Source organism: Rana temporaria, chromosome 1 (genome assembly GCF_905171775.1).
Source record: "Rana temporaria chromosome 1, aRanTem1.1, whole genome shotgun sequence".
Taxonomy (NCBI): Eukaryota; Metazoa; Chordata; class Amphibia; order Anura; family Ranidae; genus Rana; species Rana temporaria.
This window is the reverse complement of record NC_053489.1, coordinates 232,527,179-232,551,428: the sequence shown is the minus strand read 5'-3', so window position 1 is coordinate 232,551,428 and position 24,250 is coordinate 232,527,179. Positions and strand designations below refer to the sequence as shown.

The 24,250-nt window shown below is 46.5% G+C and overlaps 1 protein-coding gene across 1 annotated transcript in view; it reads right to left on the bottom strand.

Moving 5' to 3' along the window:
* LOC120937999 (glycolipid transfer protein) overlaps positions 1-24,250 on the bottom strand; it is an 84,976-nt gene extending 60,726 nt beyond the window's left edge. The window contains exon 1 of the mRNA XM_040351632.1: positions 23,968-24,250. Within this exon, the coding sequence (XP_040207566.1) occupies positions 23,968-24,070 (103 nt within the window). The 5' untranslated portion in view covers positions 24,071-24,250. The remainder of the gene's footprint in view (positions 1-23,967) is intronic.

The window sequence follows — 24,250 nt, the reverse complement described above, 5'->3', positions numbered from 1 at the left end:
AGGTGAATATGTGACAAAGGGATGATAATCACTCCCTTGACTTCAAGGGTGATCCTCCAATTAGGTCACTTCTCGGATGAGTGATATCCAAATACAGATATAGGTAGATGTCATAGAAGGTGTTCTCACAAAAAAATTTATTAGTAATGCGCCAATTGTCAACTCCCAATACCACCACGCCTTGCTGACGTCGCAGCCTTGTTGGAACAGGGTGGCCGTCCACCAACCATACACTACTCCATCCATCTGGACCATCCAGGGTTGCACGCAGGGCCGTCTTTAACATTCATTGAGCCCTGGTCAAAGGCATACTGTAGCTCGCGCTACTATGCTGAATGACATGCTAGAAAGTTGTTTTTTAGGGTAAAACACTGCTTTAAGGACCGCCTCCTGCATATATACGTCAGCAGAATGGCACGGCTGGGCAGATGTACATACAGGTACGTCCTGTACATGTACCCAGTCGCACTCCCGTGACCCGGTCCGAAGCTCCGGGACCCGATCGCCGCTGGGGTCCCACGATCGGTCCCCGGAGCGAAAGAACGGGGAGAGCCGCGTGTAAACACGGCTTCCCCGTGCTTTACTGTGGTGGCTGCATCGATCGTGTCATCCCCTTTATAGGGAGACACAATTGATGACGTCACTCCTACAGCCATACCCCCCCCTACAGTTGTAAACACACACTAGGTAAACATAACTCCTTCAGCGCCCCCTGTGGTTAACTCCCAAACTGCAACTGTAATTTCCACAATTAACAATGCATTTTAAATGCATTTTTTGCTGTGAAAATGACAATGGTCCCAAAAATGTTTCAAAATTGTCCGAAGTGTCCGCCATAATGTCGCAGTCACGAAAAAAAATTAGTAGTAAAAAAAAAATTTAATAAAAACTATCCCCTATATTTTGTAAACGCTATAAATTTTGCGCAAACCAACCGATAAACGCTTATTGCGATTTTTTTCCCCCAAAAATATGTAGAAGAATACGTATCGGCCTAAACTGAGGAAAAAAAATGTTTTTATATATTTTTGGGGGATATTTATTATAGCAAAAAATATTGCATTTTTTTTCAAAATTGTAGCTATATTTTTGTTTTAGCGCAAAAAATAAAAAACCGCAGAGGTGATCAAATACCACCAAAAGAAAGCTCTATTTGTGGAAAAAAAAAAAAAAAAGGACGCCAATTTTGTTTGGGAGCCACGACGCTGTGCCGAATCGCAAAAATGGGGCCTGGTATTTTTCCTGCATTTTGGTCCGGGGCTTAAGTAGTTAATAATGTGGAACACCCTCCTTTAGTAGATTTTCCTTTAATTGGGCTCACCTGGTAATCCAATTATCACAGGTGTCCGAGACACAATGTCAACCATGAGTTAGGGCCCTTTCACACGTGCGGACCGTATGTCCGCATTTTCATCCGTCCGTTGCGGATGAAAACGGGACATACATGGGTCCCTATGTGATTACGGGTGTCAGCGGATGACCATCCGCTGACATCCATAATCGTCGGCCTCCGCAAAGATCCGCATTTGCAGAGGAAGAAAATCCTATTTTTCTTCCGTCTGCCGGATCGGATGAACACGGACATACTTGCATCTCATGAGTTTACTAAAGTCACGAAAATTTTTGTACAACATAATAAAAATTCGGAAGTGATGTCATGTGTCGTAATGCATTTGTATTGCATTTGCGAACGACCGCTGCACGAATTAAACAAAAATCGTACGATCTGGCATCGTTCGAAGAAAAATTCTGTGCATGTACGATAGAAGAATATCGGATGAACTGTCCTAATTGGCTCTCGAAAGCTCTATACTAGGGCTGAAACAACGAATCGATTATGAAATTAATCGCTTAATCGGCCAGTAACATAATGGGGTTAAAGAAAACAAAAATTATCCCTTTGTAGTACAAAAAGAGCCAATCGCTACTGTAAATATTACTTTCACTGTCCCGCCGTAAAAAATGAACCCCTTACAGTAGCGATTATTTGCTCTTTTTGTACTAATTTTAGTTTTTTTAACCTGTTTTTTTTGGTGCTTTTTGCAGAAACACACTTCAGTTCATTTAGATAGTTTCCTACGGGACACGTTTACATCCATGATTTCAGCTGCTGCGTATTTGGAAAGGGCAAGGACTTTAAAACGCAAAACGGTGCCATTTTGTTTTTTTGGTTCAATATACTTCAATGGAGAAGCTGCAGAAAAGCATGTAATGCGTTTTTGTGGCAATTTGTGTTTTTTAATCTGCCCATCAACAAATTGACAAAAAAATAAAAAAAATGTAAAAATGCAAATCGCAGCGAAATTACCTTTTTTTAAGGTTATTAATCGAAACAATAAATCGGCCAACTAATCGATAATGAAAAAAAACATTATTTGCAGCCCTACTCTATACCATTGATGCGATTATCATATGAGCGATGCGAATGCAGCATCTTTTATACGTTTTCGGATAGTGTGTGCAGCACTAAACCCGGAGGAGCTGCCGAGTATTTCTGGGCGGCATGTTACCTCCATTTCCTTGCCGTCCAGGGTAGTAGAAGAGAGTTGAAAAAATTCAACGTCTACACTTTACACTCCTTTTTCTAAGATTTATTTGCAGAAATTGGTAAGGAAAGAAAAAGTAGTTGAAGGGGTGGAAGGGTAAACAGGTAGATCGGTTCAGGTGCATAATCTCAATTAGGAAACGCTCCTGCTTCCAGCAAACAGTTCTCGTCGCCACTCTAGCCAGAGTGGGTATTGCTCACCCGGATAGCTCCCTCTCACTAGCCTAGCACCCGGAATAAAGTACACAGTCTCTGCCACAGACGTTCTTTTATGAGAAGACACTTTTGGTCTAGAATCCCCTAACACAGGATTCAGCACCCGGATATCTCTAGTCTAACTTCTGTCGAACTCAGACTGTGTAGAGCTGCACGATTCTGGTCAAAATGAGAATCACGATTCTTTTGCTTAGACTAAAGATCACGATTCTCAAACTGAATGCCAGAAACCCCCCCCCCCCCCAAATAAAGAAAGAAACCTGTGATTTATCTGAAAATATGAATATATAAAAAACAGACCAGCGATATGTCTATAATGTTAAAGACCATATAACTCCTATGAAAAAAGCAGAATCAAACTTTGATTCTCCCTTTTTTTAGTGTTATATGGTCTTTAACATTATAGACATATCACTGGTCTCTTTTTTATACAACAGAAGCAGTACCGCCAGCAACCACTGGGCGGCGCATGGATACACACTACAGTTGTACAGATCTGCAAGAGAAGCCCAGGCATCCATCCAGCGGCGCAGGCTGCTGACGTTGGTTCCGATATTGGCGCCATTTGCGTTCCACGCTGGTTACGTGGAACCGGACATGAAACAGAAGAATCGCGGGTCATCCCGCGGGGAGATCGCGGGCGGGGAGAATTGAGATTGCGATTCTCTCCACGATTAATCGTGCAGCTCTATCCGATAGGCGATCACCATCAAGCCTCTCGGTGTATGGTGCATCCTTCGATGAAATTTCCAGGCCTTCTCCCAAGATACCAGCCTCTTGCATGGTCCTCTCAAGGATAGGACCCAGTCTGACTACTGTGCCTACTTAGACAGATCACAACCCCGGACCAACATGGCCCCGGAGCCAGGATTTTAGGAGCACGCACACTTAAAGCGGAGTTCCACCTAAAAATGGAACTTCCGCTTAATCCACTCCTTCCCCCCTTACATGCCACATTTGGCATGTAATTTTTTTGGGGGGTAGTGGGGGGGTCAGGAGGAGTGGGACTTCCTGTCCCACTTCCTCCTTCCGCCGAGGGGCTGATAAGGCGATTAGCTTAATCGCCTTATTGCAGCACCTCCCTGTAGGCGAGCGCCTGTCCAATCGGACGGCGCCGCACGCGCATGCACAGTGGGTGCCCAGCCGTGAAGCCGAAAGCTGTCACTGCCGGGTGCCCACACTAGTAATGAAGACTAGGGGGGACGAGGAGCGGAGCCCCGGTCGGCGCGTCGCTGGAACCGTGGAGCAGGTAAGTGTCTGTTTATTAAAAGCCAGCAGCTACACTTTTTGTAGCTGCTGACTTTTAATAAACTTAAAAAAAAGGCTGGAACAGCCCTTTAACACACACACACACACACACACACACACACACACCGGGGTACCCAGGCAGGTAGTGTCGTGGTTGCAATTCGAAAAGACAACCCTAGTGCAGCCAGGTGGAAGTGCTAACCACTTAGCCACTGTGCTACCCACCATAGAACACATTTGTTACTAGGGCTCTGGCACCAGCAGATCAGGCAACAGAGAATCATTCCTTAGGTAAAAGGAATGAGCAGGGAACAGCTTCAGTAGACCATAGTTATAAAAAAAAAAAAATAGGATCCTGGAACTAAGCTTAAAATATGGTTAAAGCCCTGCAATAAAGTTGACTGTACATAACCAATCATAATGCATCAGAGCTGTAATTGTAGCAATCACTACTCAACAAAACTGCTGCTGTGCCAGAATAATATCTAAGAACTCATGAACTTTACACAGCAGATATTACCTTGCATAGGCCAGAGAGTACAAAAGGTCACAGATATAGGCAACTACAACAGATTGCATGTAATGTGTATTCAAGAACATTCACAGAACTAGAAATTCTGAAACACCTCCCCGCTACAAAATAAATACATAAATAAAAAAAGAGAAGATCTAGGAAAAAAAGGCCTCTTCATTTGCATTACACAGCATAATATAAAAAGACCAAAGTACTGGGTAGCTGCAATTATCGTGTTTCCCTGAAAATAAGACCTACCCCAAAAATACCAGTTACACTTACGGTAGCTGTTTTTCTGTAAGTCTTACAGGACGGCACCTTGAGAGTAGACTGGCTCCACCTGACAGGAAACACAATCAGAAAGAGGTTTAAAAGCCCCGCCCCTCCCCGTGCACCTCAGTTAGTGATAAAGTAACCACCATAAGAGCACGGGAACCAGTATATAAAAATACAAACCATATAAATTCCTCAGGGTGGGAAATAGGCCTGCCGTCCTGTAAGACTTACAGAAAAACAGCTACCGTAAGTGTAACTGGTATTTTCTCAAGTCGTCTTCCAGGACGGCACCTTGAGAGATAAGCAAGTAACCCTCAGGCCTACCTTAGGGCGGGACAACTGCCTGCAGGATTCTTCTGCCAAACGTCAAGTCTTGGGGTGACAGAAGTTCCACTCGGTAGTGTTTGAGAAAGGTGTTCTGGCTTGACCACGTTGCTGATCTACAGATTTGTTCCACTGAAACTCCTGCTCTCTCTGCCCAGGAGGTTGCTATAGATCTCGTGGAATGTGCCTTGACTTTAGGTACTGTTTTGCCAGCTTTAATGTATGCTAATGAAATTGCCTGTCTTATCCACCTAGATATAGAGGCTCTAGATGCTTGGCAACCCTTTTTCTGTCCTGAAAAATTAATTAGCAAGTGAGATGAGCGTCTGAACTCGCTCACCCTTTCCAAATAACTTAACAAACAGCGTCTTACATCCAAACAGTGGAAGGTCTCTTCCCTTTCGTTCTGTGGATTTGCGCAAAATGAAGGAAGAATAATTTCTTGTGACCTATGAAATTTCGTTGCCACCTTAGGTAGGTACAGGGGATCCTGACTTAGGACTACCCTGTCTTCAAAAAGACGAAAATAAGGCTCTTTGATTGAGAGCGCCTGCATGTCTCCTATTCTTTTGGCCGTAGTAATAGCCAGAAGAAAGGAGAATTTAAATGTCAACAGCCTAACCGGAATGCTGTCTATCGGTTCAAACGGAGGTTTGGATAGATGGTCTAGAACCAAGGTGAGGTCCCAGGGGGGAACCCTGGAGATTTGAATAGGGGATAACCTATCCCTAGCCGACAGGAATCGCTTGATCAGCGGATCCAGGGCCAGCCTCTTGTCTAAAAAGTAGGACAAGGCGGCTACCTGTACTCTTAAGGTTCTTGTGGCTAGTCCTAGATCAACTCCTTCCTGGAGAAATTCCAGGATGACAGATATTTCAGGTAGTGGGGCTTGCCTGGCTGCACACCAGCGTGAAAAAAACCCCCAGGTCTTAGCATAGATTTTCCTAGTGACCTCCTTATGACTAGCCAAAAGGGTATTTATTACCTTCTCCGAACAACCTCTCCGCTGCAGGTTCCACCTCTCAAGTACCAGGCCGTCAGACTGAAAAAGTCGGGCTCTGGGTGAAAGATCGGTCCCTGCCGCAGAAGGTCCACTCGGACCGGGAGAGGAAGGGGAGGAAGAACTGACCAACGTTCTAACATTGGGAACCAAGCTCTTTTGGGCCACTGGGGAGCGATCAGGATCAGCTTCCCCCGTGAGCGACTCAGTTTCTGTAGGACCCTTGGGATCAGACTCAGGGGAGGGAAAGCATAGGCCAGCTGAAATGTCCAGGCCTGGGCCAACGCATCCACACCCTCCGATCCCTGATCCCGGGAGAGGGAGAAGAACCTTTCTACCTTCCTGTTCTTCCTGTTCGCGAAGAGGTCTATCTCTGGGTTGCCGAAACGATGTCGAACCCAGTCGAAGACTTCTCGATTTAATTCCCACTCCCCCTGGAGGATGGGTTGGCGGCTTAGAAAGTCCGCTTCTAAGTTTAGGACTCCCCTGATGTGGATTGCTGAAAGGGAGAGGACTCTCTGTTCTGCCCAACTCAGAATTTCTAAGGACAGCCTTAGGAGGGAACGGGACCTGGTGCCTCCCTGGTGATTTATGAACGCCACCGTGGTTGCGTTGTCGGAGAGAATCTGTATTTCTTGGTTTATGACTCTCTCCTCGAACGCCTCCAAGGCCTTCCCGACCGCTAATAATTCGCGGAAGTTGGAAGAGGACCTGCTCTGTTGTCGATCCCAGCACCCCTGGGCCTGGAGACCCGACATGTGGGCTCCCCACCCCCAGGAGCTGGCATCCGTGGTTATCCTGAGAGGATTTGTCTGGTTCCATGGGAGGCCTTCCTCCAAATTCTGAGGAATGAGCCACCACCCCAGTGTGCATTTTACTGACTCCGGGATGCTGACCCTGGAGTCTAGGGATGAGTCCTTCCCGTCCCAGGAGGAGAGCAGGAAGGCCTGCAGGGATCTGTAATGAAGCTGGGCCCATGGGACCGCTGGGATGCATGAGGTCATCAGTCCCAGTAACCTCATGATCTGTCTGAGGGAAATTTCTATTGACCCCATGACGGACCTGACCACTGACCCGAGTCTCTGGATCTTGTCCTCTGGAAGAACCAGCTTTTTCTCTATGGAATCTATCAGGAATCCCAGATACATTTTTCTCTGTTCTGGGAGGAGAGAAGATTTTTCTCTGTTTACAATCCATCCCAAAGATTCCAGAGTAGTCAGGACGGTGGCCAGATCCGAGAGAAGGAGTTCTCGGCTGGGGTTGAAAAGCAGTAGGTCGTCCAGGTAGGGGACAAGGGAGATCCCTTTCAGATGTAGAAAGGCGACCACCTCTGCCAGGACCTTCGTGAAAACCCTTGGGCTGGAGGCCAGACCAAAGGGGAGTGCGGTGAACTGCCAGTGCTGAATCCCCTGAGGGGAGGCAATGGCAAATCGGAGGAACCTTTGATGGTCCCTGAAGACTGGGACATGGAGGTAGGCGTCCCTCAAGTCTATGGTTACCATAAAGACTCCTTCTAACAACAGTCCCTTGAGACTGTAAATGTTTTCCATGCGGAATTTCTTGTAGAGGAGAAAGGTATTTAAAAGTTTTAAATTTATGATCAATCGGAATTTCCCCGAAGGTTTGGGCACCATGAAAATATGTGAGTACACCCCCTGACCCTGTTGTCCTGGCGGAACTGGGATTATGACTGCCTGCTGAGCTAGATCTGTGACACTTCCCAGAAGGGCAGCTGCCTTGAGGGGATCTTGGGGTAGATGAGTGAGGAGAAATATTGGGGGGGGAAGTTGTCGGAATTCCAATCTGTAACCCTCCCTCACTATTTGCAGAATGTGAGGACTCCGTGTTATACTCTCCCAGGCTGGAAAAAATTGGGAGAGTCTTCCCCCGACTCTTAAGTCACTTGGAGTCCTTACCTGCGGGTTTGGGATCGGGGAAAAGGATACCCCCTTTTGGCTTATCCTTTCCCGCGATCCAACGCTTATTAAAGGCCGATCTTCGGTCAGAAGGTCGGTTTTTATTCTGGGGGCCTCGAAAAAATCTTCTCCTGTTAGGTCTAGGTTTTGGGGGGAACCGTTTCCCCTTTTCTGAGGCCCTAGTTAGAGCTTGATCAAGTCCTGCCCCAAAGAGAAGAGTACCTTCAAAGGGCAGGGCACATAGACGGGTCTTGGAAGCAAGATCACCTTCCCACGTCTTGAGCCATACCGCCCTTCTGGCGGCGTTGACGAGAGCACCCGTCTTAGCAGAGGATCGGACTGTTTCAATCGATGCGTCTGCAAGATAGGCAACCGCACTGCCTATGACTGTAAGAGAATCTCTAATTTCTTTAAACTTGGAGGTCTGAGGTACATGCTCCAGAAGTCTGGTTAACCAGGTATCTGCATTCCTAGCGATGCAGGAAGAGGCTAAAGCGGGTCCAAGGGCGGCCGTATTAGCCTCCCAGGCCCTGCGAAGGGAGGTGTCTGCCCGCCTGTCTAAGGAATCCTTTAAGTTTCCTGCATCTTCAAACGAGAGGTCAGACTGCCTGGAGAGTTGGGCTAGAGATGCATCTAGTTTAGGAGTTTTAAACAAAGTATTTTCTAACTCCTCCTTAAAGGGACAGCGCCTCTTCCAGGTCTTGTACCTTAGTAGTTTCTTTTCAGGCTCAGCCCATTCCCTCAGAACTATATCTTTAAGTGACTGATGGACTGGGATAACCTTTGGCTGGGGTTTAGCTAAACCCTGGTACATTCTGTCCTGAGGTGACACCAGCTCTGCTGGCTGCTGGATCCCCTCAGAGGCATAGACAGCAGACAGCAGACCCCCCATGTCATCTGTAGAAAAAATATATTTGCCTGATCTGGCATCCTCATCCTCAGAATGACTATCAACTACCCCATCTTCTGGAGCCTCTGAATCTTCGGTGTCAGATAGGAGAGACTCCCTAGCCCTGGAAACTCGTGGCACTGGGGTGGATGAGCTCTCTTGAGAAGAGGGGCCGGCTGCTATGGGCTCAGGATCCCTATTTTTTAAGGTGTCCTTAAATTCCTTTAATGTGGAGAGCATTTGGGATTGGACAGCTAGGAATTCTTTCATAATCAGGGAAGTTTCCTTTGCTGTCAATTTTTGTATGCATTTGGCACAAAGAAGTTTGGAGTAATCTGCAGCCAGCTTAATGCTACAGTTACCACACCTCTTGGTTTTGGAAGTGTGTTTTAGGGAGAGAATAGCAGCTTCCCCCTGGGCAGAAACCTCCTCCCCTGTAAGGGGAGAGAAAAAATATATCACAGTTCAAACATCAAGTGTGAGAGGAGAGGAGAGGAGAGGGGGGGGGGGGGGGGAGGGAGAGGACCCAGTCCAATATGCCCCCCTGACATTCTGAGGCAGACTCACCCTTGGTGGTGTCCTCGGCAGCGGCTGCTAGCGAACGATCCTCGCGCTCCATAGCGAAGTCGTGTAGGCGCCACTCTCCTCCTTGCTGCAGTGAGAACAGCGAGGAGCCGACGCCGCTGGCGGCCGCCATTTTGGTGAAGACCGGAAGCGGAACTTCGTCATCACCGCGCGCCGCCTGTGACGCGGCGTCGACTGCTGGCTCCATTCGAAAATGTCCCCGGGAGGACAGTACACCGGAGCCACGCTGAGGAAGCCCTCACACCCGCCCAGCAGGTAAGGGGTCCTGGAGGAGAGGGAACATGGCCACATAGGAGTACTGGAATAGCCACTATCCCAGGGATTCCTACAGAAAGGAAAGAAGGGGGGGTATTGTTTGCAATCTTCCTCCCCCCCCCCTATCACACGGGGAAAACCCCCCGGGACAGGCATTACACCTTTAAGCTGAGGCAGGGACGGCCCCCAGGACCCACTGCTCAGTACCCGGAGGGGGACCACCAGCCCCAGGCCTTAGGTCTGATAAAAAATAACAAACTGTTTAACTGGTGGGAAACACAATCAATAACTGAGGTACACGGGGAGGGGCGGGGCTTTTGAACCTCTTTCTGATTGTGTTTCCTGTCAGGTGGAGCCAGTCTACTCTCAAGGTGCCGTCCTGGAAGACGACTTGAGAAAATAAGACCTAGCATTATTTTCCAAGAGGGCTGCAATATAAGCCCTACCCTGAAAATAAGCCTTAAGTTTAAAGTTTTAAAGTTTAAATTGCTTGGAAACGCCTATAATCCATGCTATTACAGTAGTATATAATGTACAATATGCGCGTTTCTGTAATATAAATGCGGGGAGTAGCGCTCTGGCGGGTCACAGAAGCGCAGAGCAGCGCTATAACAAAGGCATTTGGTAAAATTATATTACAGAAACACATACATTGTACATTATATACTACTGTAATAGAGTGGAGTATAGGATTTTACAAGCATTTTAAGGCGTACGACTTGTCATGCAACTCTGATGTCCAAAGTCGTAGGAAAAGTTGTACAAGTGTAAAAGGGGCTTAACAGGGCAATGTGTATATCTCCTGTGGCATTGGGGCGATTATACTCATGTGGCAGATGATTTTCCAATGTGTCGTGCCAGTCAGAACTGCATTTACTTGTGCAATGTGGGAACCAGTGCGATTTCTGTGCTGGGTTCCCGCATCGCACCCAAATCACAATGACATCCGCGACCCCCTGTGGGTGTCAATGTAAAGTTATTGACACTCCTATTCACACACTGCGTTTAGCAACAGTTTCGTTACATGGGGTTTGGTGTGGACAGAAAAAAAATCATTTGACTGCGTCCAGGACCGATTTGTCGCAGCTATCCGCACATAACCGCAGTGTACCATTTCACCTGCAGAAAGCAGCGGCAACAAGGAAAGAAAAACAGGAAGCACATTAGAAATGGCAAGAATGTTCCAAACGCAGCCGCACGTAAACACAGCTAAATCGCAATGTACAACTGCAGGTGAACGCTGTGCCAGGATTCTCTGAATTTCAAAATAAAAAACACTCTTTTCTCTGCGGCAGAACAGACACCCGGGTGAAAGGGGCCTTACAGTATAAATAAGAAAAGGACTAAAATGGGGAAGGAAAGAGCCCAATTATCAGTGCAGACCCACCAGTGCTGCCCCATCAGCGCACATAAGGAAAGAGAGAGAATAAAAAAATTACCTGCTTGCAAACGTTTATAACAAACTATGAAAAAATAAAAGAAACAATTTCGATTTTTTTTTTTTGCTAAACAGTGGCGATTAAATACCACCAGAAGAAAGACCTTTCCCCCCCCCCCCCCACACAGAGATGAAAACATTTGTTTGGGTATAGTGTATGACCACACAATTGTCAAAGTAAAACAGCGCTGAAAGCCAAAAATCGTCCTGGGCAGGAAGGGGGTAAAAGTGCCCCGGTGGGCAAGTGGTTAAAGCTGAACTCTAGGCACAAAAATGGAAATAGGTACTAGCCCCCCTTCTACTGAGGTCTCTCTACTTTATCAACTGCAAAACCGCCTGGGCAACTGCTGACAAAAATAGGCCCTGCAATGGCAATCCAATTCCTAAGGAACAGAGAAATGCCCCGTACACACGTACGGGTTTCCCGGCTGACTTTTTACCGAGGGGAAAGCAGAGAACCAGCTCAGCAGCTTTTTTTCCCCCCTACGCACGGCCAGTTTTCCTGGCAGGAAAACTGCCATGAGAGCTTGGGCCGAGAAACCCGGACGCGTGTATGCTCCATCGCAGTGTTTGCCGGCAGGAAAAAAAAAAAAAACCACAAGATGTTCTCATTTTTCCCGTCGGTTTTTCGGTCTGGAAAACTGCCATGGAGCAGTGTATACATGGCCAGTTTTCCCGGCCAAAAGCGGTCATGGCAGTTTTCCTGACAGGAGAACTGGTCGTGTGTACGAGGCAACAGTTTATTTTTCCTGTATTATGAGGAAGATGTCCATGTAGTTGCCATTATTACCTATGTAGTAAAAAACATTCCACAGCTTATCAGTTTCTAAAAATAACCTTCTTCCAAACACCACCGACACCCCATTGTCTTCTGTATAATAATATAGAGCAGCAGTTCTCAACCTGGGGGGGTCGGGACCCCCTCGGGGGTCAAATGACGATTTGCCAGGGGTCACCATATCCTGGGCTGTTCCTGAAGCCCGCGCTGCTTTCCCAGCCTTTTTGTAGCCACCCAGCAGGGCTGTGCCTGAAGCCCACAGCCGCCCATTCTGTTTACAGGTTGGCTGAGGGGCAAAGACTAGAGATCAGCTGACTGGTGAGGAATGTGAAGTGGGTCCCTATCTCCTGATTTCGGCATAGGTGTCACTGCTATGAGACACCACATAGCCAGAGACACAGTGACTAACACTACCTGTGATTATAGTTGCCATTGTAAGTCCCCACCACAATTATCAGATCAGTAGATGACCTTGATCAAGAACACCTGAGTTGGCCGATCAGAACTCCCCCCACCACTGCCACTGATCCCACCAGCACTGCCACTCATCCCAACTCCCCCCAGCACTGCCACTGATCCCACCAGCACTGCCACTCATCCCAACTCCCCCCAGGACTGCCACTGATCCCACCAGCACTGCCACTCTGCCAAACTGCCACTCATCCCAACTACTTGCCAGCACTGTCACTCATCCCAACTCCCTGCCAGCACTGCCACTCATCCCAACTCCCTGCCAGCACTGCCACTCATCCCAACTCCCTGCCAGCACTGCCACTCATCCCATTCCCCCCCACCAAGGAGTAAGAGAAGGAAAAAAAAAATGGAGAATACATGGAAGGGAGAAGAAAAGAGGGTGGAATAAAGAAAAAGCACAGAAAGAAGAAAAGAACAAAAAGGATGGCTAGAGAGGGGGGGGGGGGGGGGGGAGAATAAATAAATAGGACAGCGATAGATGAAAGGGAAAGAAAGGAGAACAAAAGAGCGTTTGGGACATCCTAAAATGCACCAGAAGGGGTTTTAATACTGTACAAGTGGAAGGGACTCAGCGAGTGCTAAATGTCCGTGGGTTGGGGCACAAATTACGTCTTGCCTTGGGTGCCGACAACCCATGCTACGAAAATAATTTTACTGTTGGGGGGTCCCCACAACTTTGGAAATGTTATCAAGGGGTCACGGCACTAGATGGTTGAGAACCACTGATAGAGGATAAATTCCATTCCTGCTGGAATGTAAAATACATTTTTTTTTTATTCTAATCCAGTAATTACAATGACATTCTGTGTAGCGTCCTTTGGCCACAGTGAGGAATTTCTATAGGCATGGGTGGCACATTGCTCACATTCACATGGCGCCGATGTCATTGTGTCTCCGAAGGGACTATATTGTCCCTTACATTAACAACATGGAAGTTAAAGGTTGTGGGTGTTGTGCCTGCAAAGGAAATTTGTGATAATAATTAAAAAGGGATGAGCCAGCCATTAATGCCTTAGTCACTATGCCTATAAACAGTTCAGACTCAAAAGTACCGCATTTATCATACCTACATGTGAATCTGTCAGGATGGATTTTATTTACCATGCCTTCTTACCATGTGATCAGCTGTGACCAAATCAATTGAACCAGAAAGTGCTGATAAATGGCTTTCCTTGGTTCACGCCGACAGCAAGAGCCAATTGGCGGCTCTGGCGGGGGTGCGTTGATAATCAGTACATTGATTATCAGTGCAGCCCCCCCAGGGGTGCCCATCAGCTGCCAATCACTGCCCATCAGCACCTGTCAGTGCCCATAAATGTGCCAATTAGTAATGCCTGTCAGTAGCTCATCAGTGCCCATCAGTCCCCAGGGCACAGTGTTGTATGACCGCGTAATTGTCAAAGTGCAACAGCGCAGAAAGCTGAAAATTGTCCTGGGCAGGAAGGAACGAAAGTGCCTGGTATTAAAGTGGTTAAAGAGCAACTGTCCTTTCTGTCCCGCAGCAGCTCCTCCTCCTCCGACCCGCTGTTGACTCACCGACAATCCCCTTCACTTTAATGAATGCGACACAACAAGGTGAGGGACCTTGGCAGCAGAAGGTGAGTGGATGCCCGCCAACAGGCGCTGCCACGATGGATCGGAAATGACAGGTAATCTTTAAATGGAAGAACTTAGACCCCTTTCACACTGAGGTGCTTTTCAGGCGCTAGAACACTAAAAACAGCGCCTGCAGAGCGCCCTGAAAGAGCGGCTCCATTCACTCCAGTGTGAAAGCACCATAGTGGTAAAACAGAAAAAGCATAATTCTCATGGTCGGCAGTAGAAATTTTAAGAGAAAAAAAAAGGCCTCAAGATAAACTTTACCATAGTGAGCCTCAAGGCACAAAAGTGTGTGTGGATGCAAACCACAGTGCAAAGGTTCTTCCTAAAGATTTGTCTATTAGCTTGATATCAACAAGTTTTGTAGATTACATAGTTAGTCAGGTTAAAAAGTCCATCTAGTTCCACAAAAAAATTACATCATACAATCTCATATACACAATCCTATACCCACAGTTGATCCAGAGGAAGTCGAAAAACCCCAGCAGAGCATGATCCAATTTGCTACAGCAGGGGAAAAACATCCTTCTTGATCCCCGAGAGGCTTTTCTCTGGATCAACTTTACCTATAAATGTTAATATCCAGTAATAATCCAGGCCTTTTTTAAAAGCGGAGTTCCACCCAAAAGTGGAACTTCCGCTCAATCCACTCCTTGCCCCCTTAAATGCCACATTGTAATTTTTTTTGAGGGGGGGGGGGGAGTGGGGGCTTCAGGAGGAGTGGGACATCCGGTCCCACTTCCTCCTTCCGCCGAGGGGCTGCTAAGGCAATACATCATATCGCCTTTTGGCGGTTCCTCCCTGTAGGCGATCGCCTGAGACACGTGACAGGTCCCAGGCGATCGCCTGTCCCATCAGATAGCGCAGCTCACGCATGCGCAGTGAGTGCCCGGCCGTGAAGCTGGAAGCTGTCACGGCTGGGTACCAACAGTACCAATGAGGACGCCAACCGGAGAGTGGGGGGGTGGGAGGAGCGGAGCTCCGGCCGGCGCTGGAACGTGGTGCAGGTGAGTGCATGTTTATTAAAAGCCAGCAGCTACACTTTTTGTAGCTGCTGACTTTAAATAAACATTAAAAATGCCTGGAACACCCTTTTAAATAATCTACTGAGCTGGACAGAACCAACTCTGGAGGGAGTCTACTCCACATTTTCACTGCTCTTTCTGTGAAGAAACCTTTCCGTATTTGGAGATTAACCACTAGCCGACCGCGCACCGCCGTTCTACGTCGGCAGGTCGGCTCGGCTGGGCGAGAGCACGTAGTATAATGTCCTCTCTCTCAGCCGCCACTAGGGGCGCGCGCGTGCCCCCCGCTCGCCCCCGACTCCCGTGCGTGTGCCCGGCGGGGCAAAAAAAAAAAAAAAAAAAAAAAAAAAAAAAAAAAAAAAAAAAAAAAAATCGCTGATCGCCGCCATTACTAGTAAAAAATATATATGAATAAAAATGACATAAAAATACCCCCTATTTTGTAAACGCTATAACTTTTGCGCAAACCAATCAATTAACGCTTATTGCGATTTTTTTTTACGAAAAATATGTAGAAGAATACGTATCGGCCTAAACTGAGGAAAAAAAAATGTTTTTTTATATATTTTTGGGGGATATTTATTACAGCAAAAAGTAAAAAATATTCATTTTTTTCAAAATTGTCGCTCTATTTTTGTTTATAGCGCAAAAAATAAAAAACGCAGAGGTGATCAAATACCACCAAAAGAAAGCTCTATTTGTGGGAAAAAAAAGGACGCCAATTTTGTTTGGGAGCCACGTCGCACGACCGCGCAATTGTCTGTTAAAGCGACGCAGTCCCGAATCGCAAAAAGTACTCTGGTCTTTGGGCAGCAATATGGTCCGGGGGGTAAGTGGTTAAATATTTTTTTCCCTCTAGGCATTCCTCCTTGTCCTCTGTGATGACCTTATAGTGAATAACTCAACAAAAAAAGTTTGCTATATGGACCACTTATATATTTGTACATGTTGATCATATCCCCCCTTAATCTCCTCTTCTCAAGAGTGAATAAATTCAGTTCTTCTAATCTTTCCTCATAGCCGAGTTCCTCCATGCCTCTTATCAGTTTGGTTGTCCTTCTCTGCACTTTCTCCAGTTTCCCGATATCTTTTTTGTGAACTGGTGTCCAAAACTGAACTGCATATTCCAGATGAGGTCTTACTAATGATTTGAACAGGCGCAAAATTATATCTCTCTCTGGAGTCCATACCTCTCTTAAAGGGGTTGTAAAGGTAAAAAATGTTTTCCCTAAATAGCTTCCTTTACCTTAGTGCAGTCCTCCTTCACTTACCTCATCCTTCCATTTTGCTTTTAAATGTCCTTATTTCTTCTGAGAAATCCTCACTTCCTGTTCTTCTGTCTGTAACTCCACACCGTAATGCAAGGCTTTCTCCCTGGTGTGGAGAGAGCCTCTTGAGGGGGCGAGCAGGAGTGTCAGGACACCCACTAACACACAGCTCCTTTCTCTATCAGAGCGTCCTGACCCTCCTGCTTGCCCCCTCAAGAGGCTTTCTCCACACCAGGGAGAAAGCCTTGAATTACTGTGTGGAGTTACAGACAGAAGAACAGTAAGTGAGGATTTCTCAGAAGAAATAAGGACATTTAAAAGCAAAATTGAAAGATGAGGTAAGTGAAGGAGGACTGCACTAAGGTAAAGGAAGCTATATAGGGGGAAAAAAAAATTCCTTTACAATCCCTTTAATACAAGAAAGGTCTTAGCCCCCAAGTGCTGCACTTTACATTTATCAACATTAAACCTCATCTGCCACTTAGTTACCCAATTAGACAGAGCATTGAGGTCGGCCTTATCTTTTTTTAATATATATGTTTCTGGAAAAATCAACTTTAACACAAACTAACTTCACCATTAAATCTGTGATTTTAAGATGCTACATCGACTACTAAAAAGTGAAAAAAAAAAAAAAAAAAAAAAAAAAAACAGAATTTAGCATCTGTGCAGAAAAAAAAAAAAAAAAAACACAACAGAACTTCACCCAAAAAGGGAAGTTCTGCTTTCATGCTTCCTCTCCTCACCGTAATTATACTGCGGCAGGTCGGCACGAACCGTCATAGCTATACGTCGGTTTCTTTAAGCGGAATAGAAATGCACTGATTACTGTGTAAATGTCACTGGCAGGGAAGGGGTTAACTGTGTTCCCTATGTGTGTTCTAACTGTGGGGGATAGGACTGACTATAGGAGATGAGAGATTGTGGTTCCTAGCTCTTAGGAACTCACAATCTCTCCTCACAGAACTGGGGTGTGTGTGTGTGTGTGTGTGTGTGTGTGTGTGTGTGTGTGTGTGTGTGTGTGTGTGTGTGTGTGTGTGTGTTTACACACACGTCCCTGTTCTGCCCACGTGTGGCCGGCATTCATCGTGACCCCTGGCCATGAGCATCACAGCAGGGGTGCCGATGCTCGTGGCTGGTGGTCACGATGAATGCCGGCCACGAGAGGCAGAACAGGGATGTCTGTGTGTGTGTGCAAACACACACCCCAGTTCTGTAAGGAGAGAGAGGGTGTGAGTTCCTACGAGCTGGGAACCACGATCTCTCATCTCCTATAGTCATAGCAGCCAAAATGTTACACCTTAACCGTTTATTGTAATTATTTCAGAATGACTTGAATAATTGCCAATGATGGAGTAATCTGTGACTAAGTTGGTTTCCAGCTCTACAAGTTATTATGCATAGGGTAAAATATTTAGTGCATAAATATGGTCTGTGACATTTCTACTTTGATGTACTGGAAAGAGAAGGAAGAAGAATACACCTCTGAATCGATTGTATGGGCCCTCGATATAGAACAAATCAAACCAAATAGTTGTGCTCAGCACGTTTTATTTTTATTTTATTTTCTATGTTCTTCTATGTGTGCCCAATAGGCTTTGTTTTGTACCTTATATTACAAATGCTTAAAAAAAAAAAAAAAAAAAAAAAAGTCATCAGACCAGAAGAAAGGACTGTCACATTGTGGAGATTTCCAGACACAACAGTGCAATCTATACAGCGGTGCCATTCACTCCAACACACCAGTAACACGTTATTGTTCCACATCTGACACAATGAAAGTCTTGTGATCGGATGATGCGCCAACTTATACCACCATTACATTGAATGAAATCAGACAAATGTATCAAGGTGAAATGTAGAAGAGAAAGTCCAACATTAAAACAACTTTTAGGTCTCATTTACATTTGTGTCACCTTCTGCAAGCGATAGGTTTTGAGGAGGGTATTTGACAGGCAGATCGGCACCTTCTGCTCTAACCCTGTAAAACGCACACCACAACTGCTGGCATTGCAGCTATGGCTCTATTCACTTCAATGGGTCACATTCGGTGGGGGTACTGCCCGAAAAACACCAACAGGGGGTTTTATTTTTTGTCGCAGCAGGTGTACAATCCCCTCCAGCCATTGTTAGATTTAGTGGCTCAACCACTTGTATTTACTCCCCTGCCGCCACATAAGTCGAATAGGTCTAGGGCTCATTCACACTAGTCCTATTATGAACAGAGACGAGGCAATTTACCTTGTGTCTAACATACTGCATTGGTGTTAGTCGAAAGTTAGAACAGGTTGCATTTCTTAGTTTTTTTTGTTTTTAAGTGTATTTTGTGCGTGTACTTGAGAGAGGAGCCGGACTGCAGGAGTTGGGATTAGGCAGGCCTCCCCCAGAGGCAATCTGCCACCTTTCTCCATGCCCGGGGTGGCAATGGCGGGTGTGTGAGGGAGTCCTCCCACACAGCCCGCCCTACCTGCTCCTCTTTGAAGCCCAACGGGGCAGAGGGACTCCCTATAAGGGAGTGAGAGGATCTAGCCCGCTCAACCAGCCCAGTTAGTCCTTCGCCTCTCTTTTTAGAGACCGCGTGGTCAAAGTGCGTGCATGTTAACCCAATTTCGAGTGCGTGCAAGTGTGGTGGTTTTTGTGGGAGGGGGGTGGGCATACTAAGCGCAGGCTTACCTCGCATAGCACACCCACCGGGAGCCGGGCTGAGACCACCAAACTCATGGTTGCATCTGAATGCAGTGTGTTGCGACACAGTACACCCAGGGCCGCTGGTCCCCATGTAGGGGGCCCAGACACTCGGGGGGGGGGGGGGGGGCAAACAGCAGAGGGAATTGGTGTGATCAGGCAGAGGGGCAATTACAGAAGGATGCCCTGTGTGGCTCTCTGCAGCCAGCCAATTGGGATGTACAGGGCCCCAGGATTTCTAACAGCAGTAATGTACTGCAATGGATAAAAGTTGAATGAGATGTAATATTTCAATAAAGATTTAAAAAAAAAAAAAATTATGCGATGTGTAGAAGCAACCTGATGCAATGTTACAACACAAAACACACCAGTGGGTGCAAGTTATACAAACCATAAACGCACACCCACTGATGTAAATAAGGAAATTGTCTGATGACATTACCAGGAAGTCTTTAGCTTCATTCACATGGTTGATTAGGGCTGTACACCATCAATAAAAGGTGTAAACCATCAGTATGGACCACAAGTGTTACAATCCATCCGTTTGCAGATGTGATCACTTTGAGCAACACAGATAATAAAGATATCAGATATAAAAACCAAAGCATGTATGGCTACCATAAGGCTGGCCAGTGGACTGGCCACACACTCTCTAGGATTTCTCTCATTTCAGCCATGCTAAACAGTGTGAATGGAGGAATCTCCACTGCAGCTATGGCATTGCGACAGCTGGCACCCACAGCAACTGCATCAGATCAGACGCAATCCCTGTTTGGCCAAATATTTTCAGATTAAAGGAGGTCCGGTGCCAACAAGGCCACCCATGGCTCAAAGTTCAACTGGTACATAAAGATGCTGCCAGAACATCTCTACAGATTTGTTTCCACTAAGAATGCAGCAGAATGTGAGAGACTCCAAAGGAGTTATGGAGAGACCCTCGCCCTTGAAGTCCTTGCAAGATAAACAGACCCTGGATGCCAATTCAGCTCGCCTGCCACGACCCAATTCTGGATTGTCATCATGTGGAACAGCGGTAGGCAACCTGGGGCCCTCCGGCTGTTGCAGAACTTTAAGTCCCATCATGCCTCTGGGAGTAACTGTGAGCCTTGCAATGCCTCATGGGAAATGTAGTTCCACAACAGCTGGAGGGCCCCGGGTTGCCTACCCCTGATGTGGAGTGACCCTTTAAAGCAGTGTTTCTCAATTCCAGTCCTCAGGCCCCCCCAACAGGTCAGGTTTTCAGGATTTCCATTATTTTGCACAGGTGATTTGATCAGTTTCACTGCCTTAGTAATCACCACAGCCTTTTCATCTGAGGGAAATCCTGAAAACCTGACCTGTTGGGGGGGCCTGAGGACTGGAATTGAGAAACACTGCTTTAAAGTGATGGCCGGCCATAGACAAATCAAAATCCGGCAAGTTCAGTAAGATCCATTGATCGGCTTCAGTACAACCAGCCTGTTTTGTTTTTTAATCACTGCTTGCGGCGGCCACTGTATTCTGACATCTAAGAAACCTCCTGCTATCAGAATACAAAGGCGTAGCAAGAGGGATTCCCCCTTCTACACTGACTGCGTTGATGGGGGAAAGCAAGCGATTTTCTTTCCTTCAACCATTGTATGACTTGCTTGAGCCTAAAACTGCCCCCTTCTAACTTCCCTGTAGAAGGAAGCTTCTTATACTTACCTATTTTGGGGGCATTCAGGTCAGATCACCTGATTGGCTCCCAGCGGCCGTCTTCAGGGGAGGGGGAGGGACAGCCAACAATAGATGACCTATGGGTGACATCACCACTCAGGTATTCCATCCATTGTCCGCACTCTTTCCTCCTCCCTGAAGGGCTGCTGGGGAGGAGTGCTGACAATGGATGGAATAGCTGAGTGGTGATGTCACCCATAGGTCATCTATTGTTGGCTGTCCCTCCTCTCCCCTGAAGACGGCCGCTGAGAGATCACATGACCAGACTGGAGCACTCCGAGAACAGGCAAGTATATGCAGCTTCCCATTACAGGTTAGTTAGAAGCATGGTTGGAGCGGTTAATAATAATTAGTTCTGGACTATAACTTTTTTTTACCTTAATGAGTTTTCTGTGTTGAGTCGCACTCGTGTGTCAATGGACACACAGCATGGCTCAGGAGTGGGCCCGAACAAGTGCCTCCATAGCAAATGGCTCACTATGGGGGCACTCAGACGGCAAGGAGCCAGGAGTACTGTTGGGGGCCCCCAGAAGGGAGGATCGGGGCCACTCTGCAAAACCATTACACAGAGCAGGCAAGTATACCATAGTTAATTAAAAAAAAAAAAAATCCTTTAAAATCACTTTAAGCCTCAAACCCATTAAACTCTGCTAGTAAGAGGCTATGTGATTAAAGGGCGCTTTCTGGAGATCAACAAAGTGGTTGTAAAGGCAGAAAGTTTTGTATCTTTAGGCTGGGTTCACACCTATGTGAATAAAGTGCTGCTTAAACCACATCCAATTCGCATAACATTATAAAATACATTGATTTTAATGAGGCTGGTTCACACATGTGCGATGCATTTAATGCAAACGTGTGCGTTTTCTAGGCATTGCGGTGCGGCTCAGGTGAAAATTCAGGCCCATTATCTCCTATGGGCACGCATCTGATTCGCAGATGGGTTAATTTCTCATAAGGATTTCTCTCCTCCTCAATACACTTCCCCCCTCTCCCAGGTCTCCAGATAAGCAGGTAAAATGGAGATGATCTGCTGAATTATCTTTGCAGAGATAAGAGAGCTGGAATTCGCACCGCACAAGTGTGAATCCAGCCTCATGCAGTAAGATAAAAAGGCCTTCTGTGTGCAGCAGCCCTCCGAATACTTACCTGAGCCCTCATCTCTATCCAGCGATGTCCAATGCTGCCCCAGCGTGTTCGCATGGTACACGTGCAGAGCCCGCCAGGAAGTCGGTACGGCAATACACTAATCACAGCGAGGGAGACATTGTCCCGATGCGCGACTGCAGAAATCGGGAAAGGTCTCCCTGGCTGTGATTAGCGCCGACTTCCTGGCGGGCTCTGCACGTGTACCATGTGAACACGCTGGAGCTCATCCTTATGCAGGACTTTCCTCCTCATTGGCTGAGACACAGCAGCAGCGCCATTGGCGTCCACTGCTGTCAAAGTCAGTTAGCCAATGAGGAGAGGGGGGGGGGGGGGGAGCCAACCGCTCCACGACTGAATGAATACACAGAGCTGCGCCACGGCACAGGTGCCCCCATAGCAACCTGCTTACTGTGGGGGCACCAGAGAGGGACCCGAGATGAGGAGGATCCAGGCTGATCCAGGGCAGGTAAGTATGTTTTATTGGGAAAACAAAAAGGGGAGACTTTACAATGACTTTAAAGGAATACATGGAAACACATGAAAGTAAAATCAAGAAAGCCAAATTAGATAGATAGAGAGATTATATATCTCTCTATCATCAACAACACTATGTAAAATCTCCAAGTCACTTTTAGGGTTGCTCTGACCCAGGGCTCAACAAATCCCGGGCGCCAGGTCGCCATGGCGACTAGAAATAGGGTCCTGGCGACTTGGCTTGGAAGGGGGCGCCATCTGGTGGTGAGCCATTGGTATTACAAGTTATTACCACCAGATGTGTAAGCTGGCGCCATCTGGTGGTGGCCGTTGGTATTATATGTTAGGCATTACAAGTTAAACAGCAATTCTAATGTAATTTTTCACTATTTTCACTGCCATCTTCTTCCCTCTAATTAGAACCCCCAAACATTATATATAGTTTTTATCCTAACACCCTAGAGAATAAAATGGCGATCGTTGCAATACTTTCTGTCATGCCGTATTTGCGCAGCGGTCTTACAAGCGCACTTTTTTGGGGAAAAAAAAATTACACTTTTTTTAATTAAAAAATAAGACAACAGTAAAGTTATCCCCATTTTTTTTAATATTATGAAAGATAATGTTACGCCGAGTAAATTGATACCCAACATGTCACGCTTCAAAATTGCATCCGCTCGTGGAATGCCGACAAACTTTTACCCTTTAAAATCTTCATAGGCGACGTTTAAAAAAAAAAAAAAATCTACAGGTTGCATGTTTTGAGTTACAGAGAAGGTCTAGGGCTAGAATTATTGCTCTCACTCTACCAATCGCGGCGATACCTCACATGTGTGGTTTGAACACCGTTTACATATGCGGGCGCTGCTCACGTATGTGTTCGCTTCTGCGCGCAAGCTCATCGGGACGGGGTGCGTTTTCTGGCTCCTAACTTTTTTAGCTGGCTCCTAGATTGCAAGCAAATTTGTCAAACCCTGCTCTGACCATACACGCAACTTTAGATTTGGATCATGAGATTGTACCCTGTGCCTTATACATGGTTTGAAGCTTTCCCCCCCTCCAATCAATTGCATGACTTGAATAAAACAATCAAATCCGCAGGCAAATATTCACTTGATTGGCCAGAATAGAAAATAGTTTTGCATTGATTGTTAGCACTGACATACTTTGTTCATGAATACAATTGTATTGCAAGATTACATTGTGGCAACAGAGAGGCAATCAATAGCTGGCAAACATAAATTATGATCGTATTTGAACTATCAACTGAAATCCACTTCCTATAGTAAGACTGATGAGAAAGAAATTGATAATTAATCAAAGCATGTATTGTATTGTATGGCCACCATTGGGCTGATTATATACTATACAATCTGGATTGTACAAGATCTACCATGTAGTGCAGGAGCGTACAACTCTACACAAGCCAAATTGTACAATCAGATTGTATAGTGTGTGGGCAGCTCCTATGACATGAGCAGCAATGATGGCCATCCGATGCCTAGCAGGGTTACCCCTCCTATACAGTATACAAAGCCCAGGCTGGGTTCGGTGAAGTCTCTCCTATGGAAAGTATAGCCATGACTTTCTGACACTGATCAGTCTACAACTTACCGAAGAAGGCAGGCAGGTGAGACACGGAATCCAGGAAACCAACCGTATCGATCTGCTTGTCGGCAGGTAATGCCTTGAACTGGTGCAGGAGGAGTAAAGCCATCCTGAGACCCCTGTACACTGATCACCGGTAAGTTACCCTCTGACCGGCCAAACACGGAACTGTACAACTCAACTCTCTCCCCATACAGCTGACTGCCGGGGGCGGAGCGTCCAACACGCGCCCTGTCCAATCAGCAAAGGCCGTCTCGGTCTATAGGACCCGTGTGCTGCGAGAACGCCA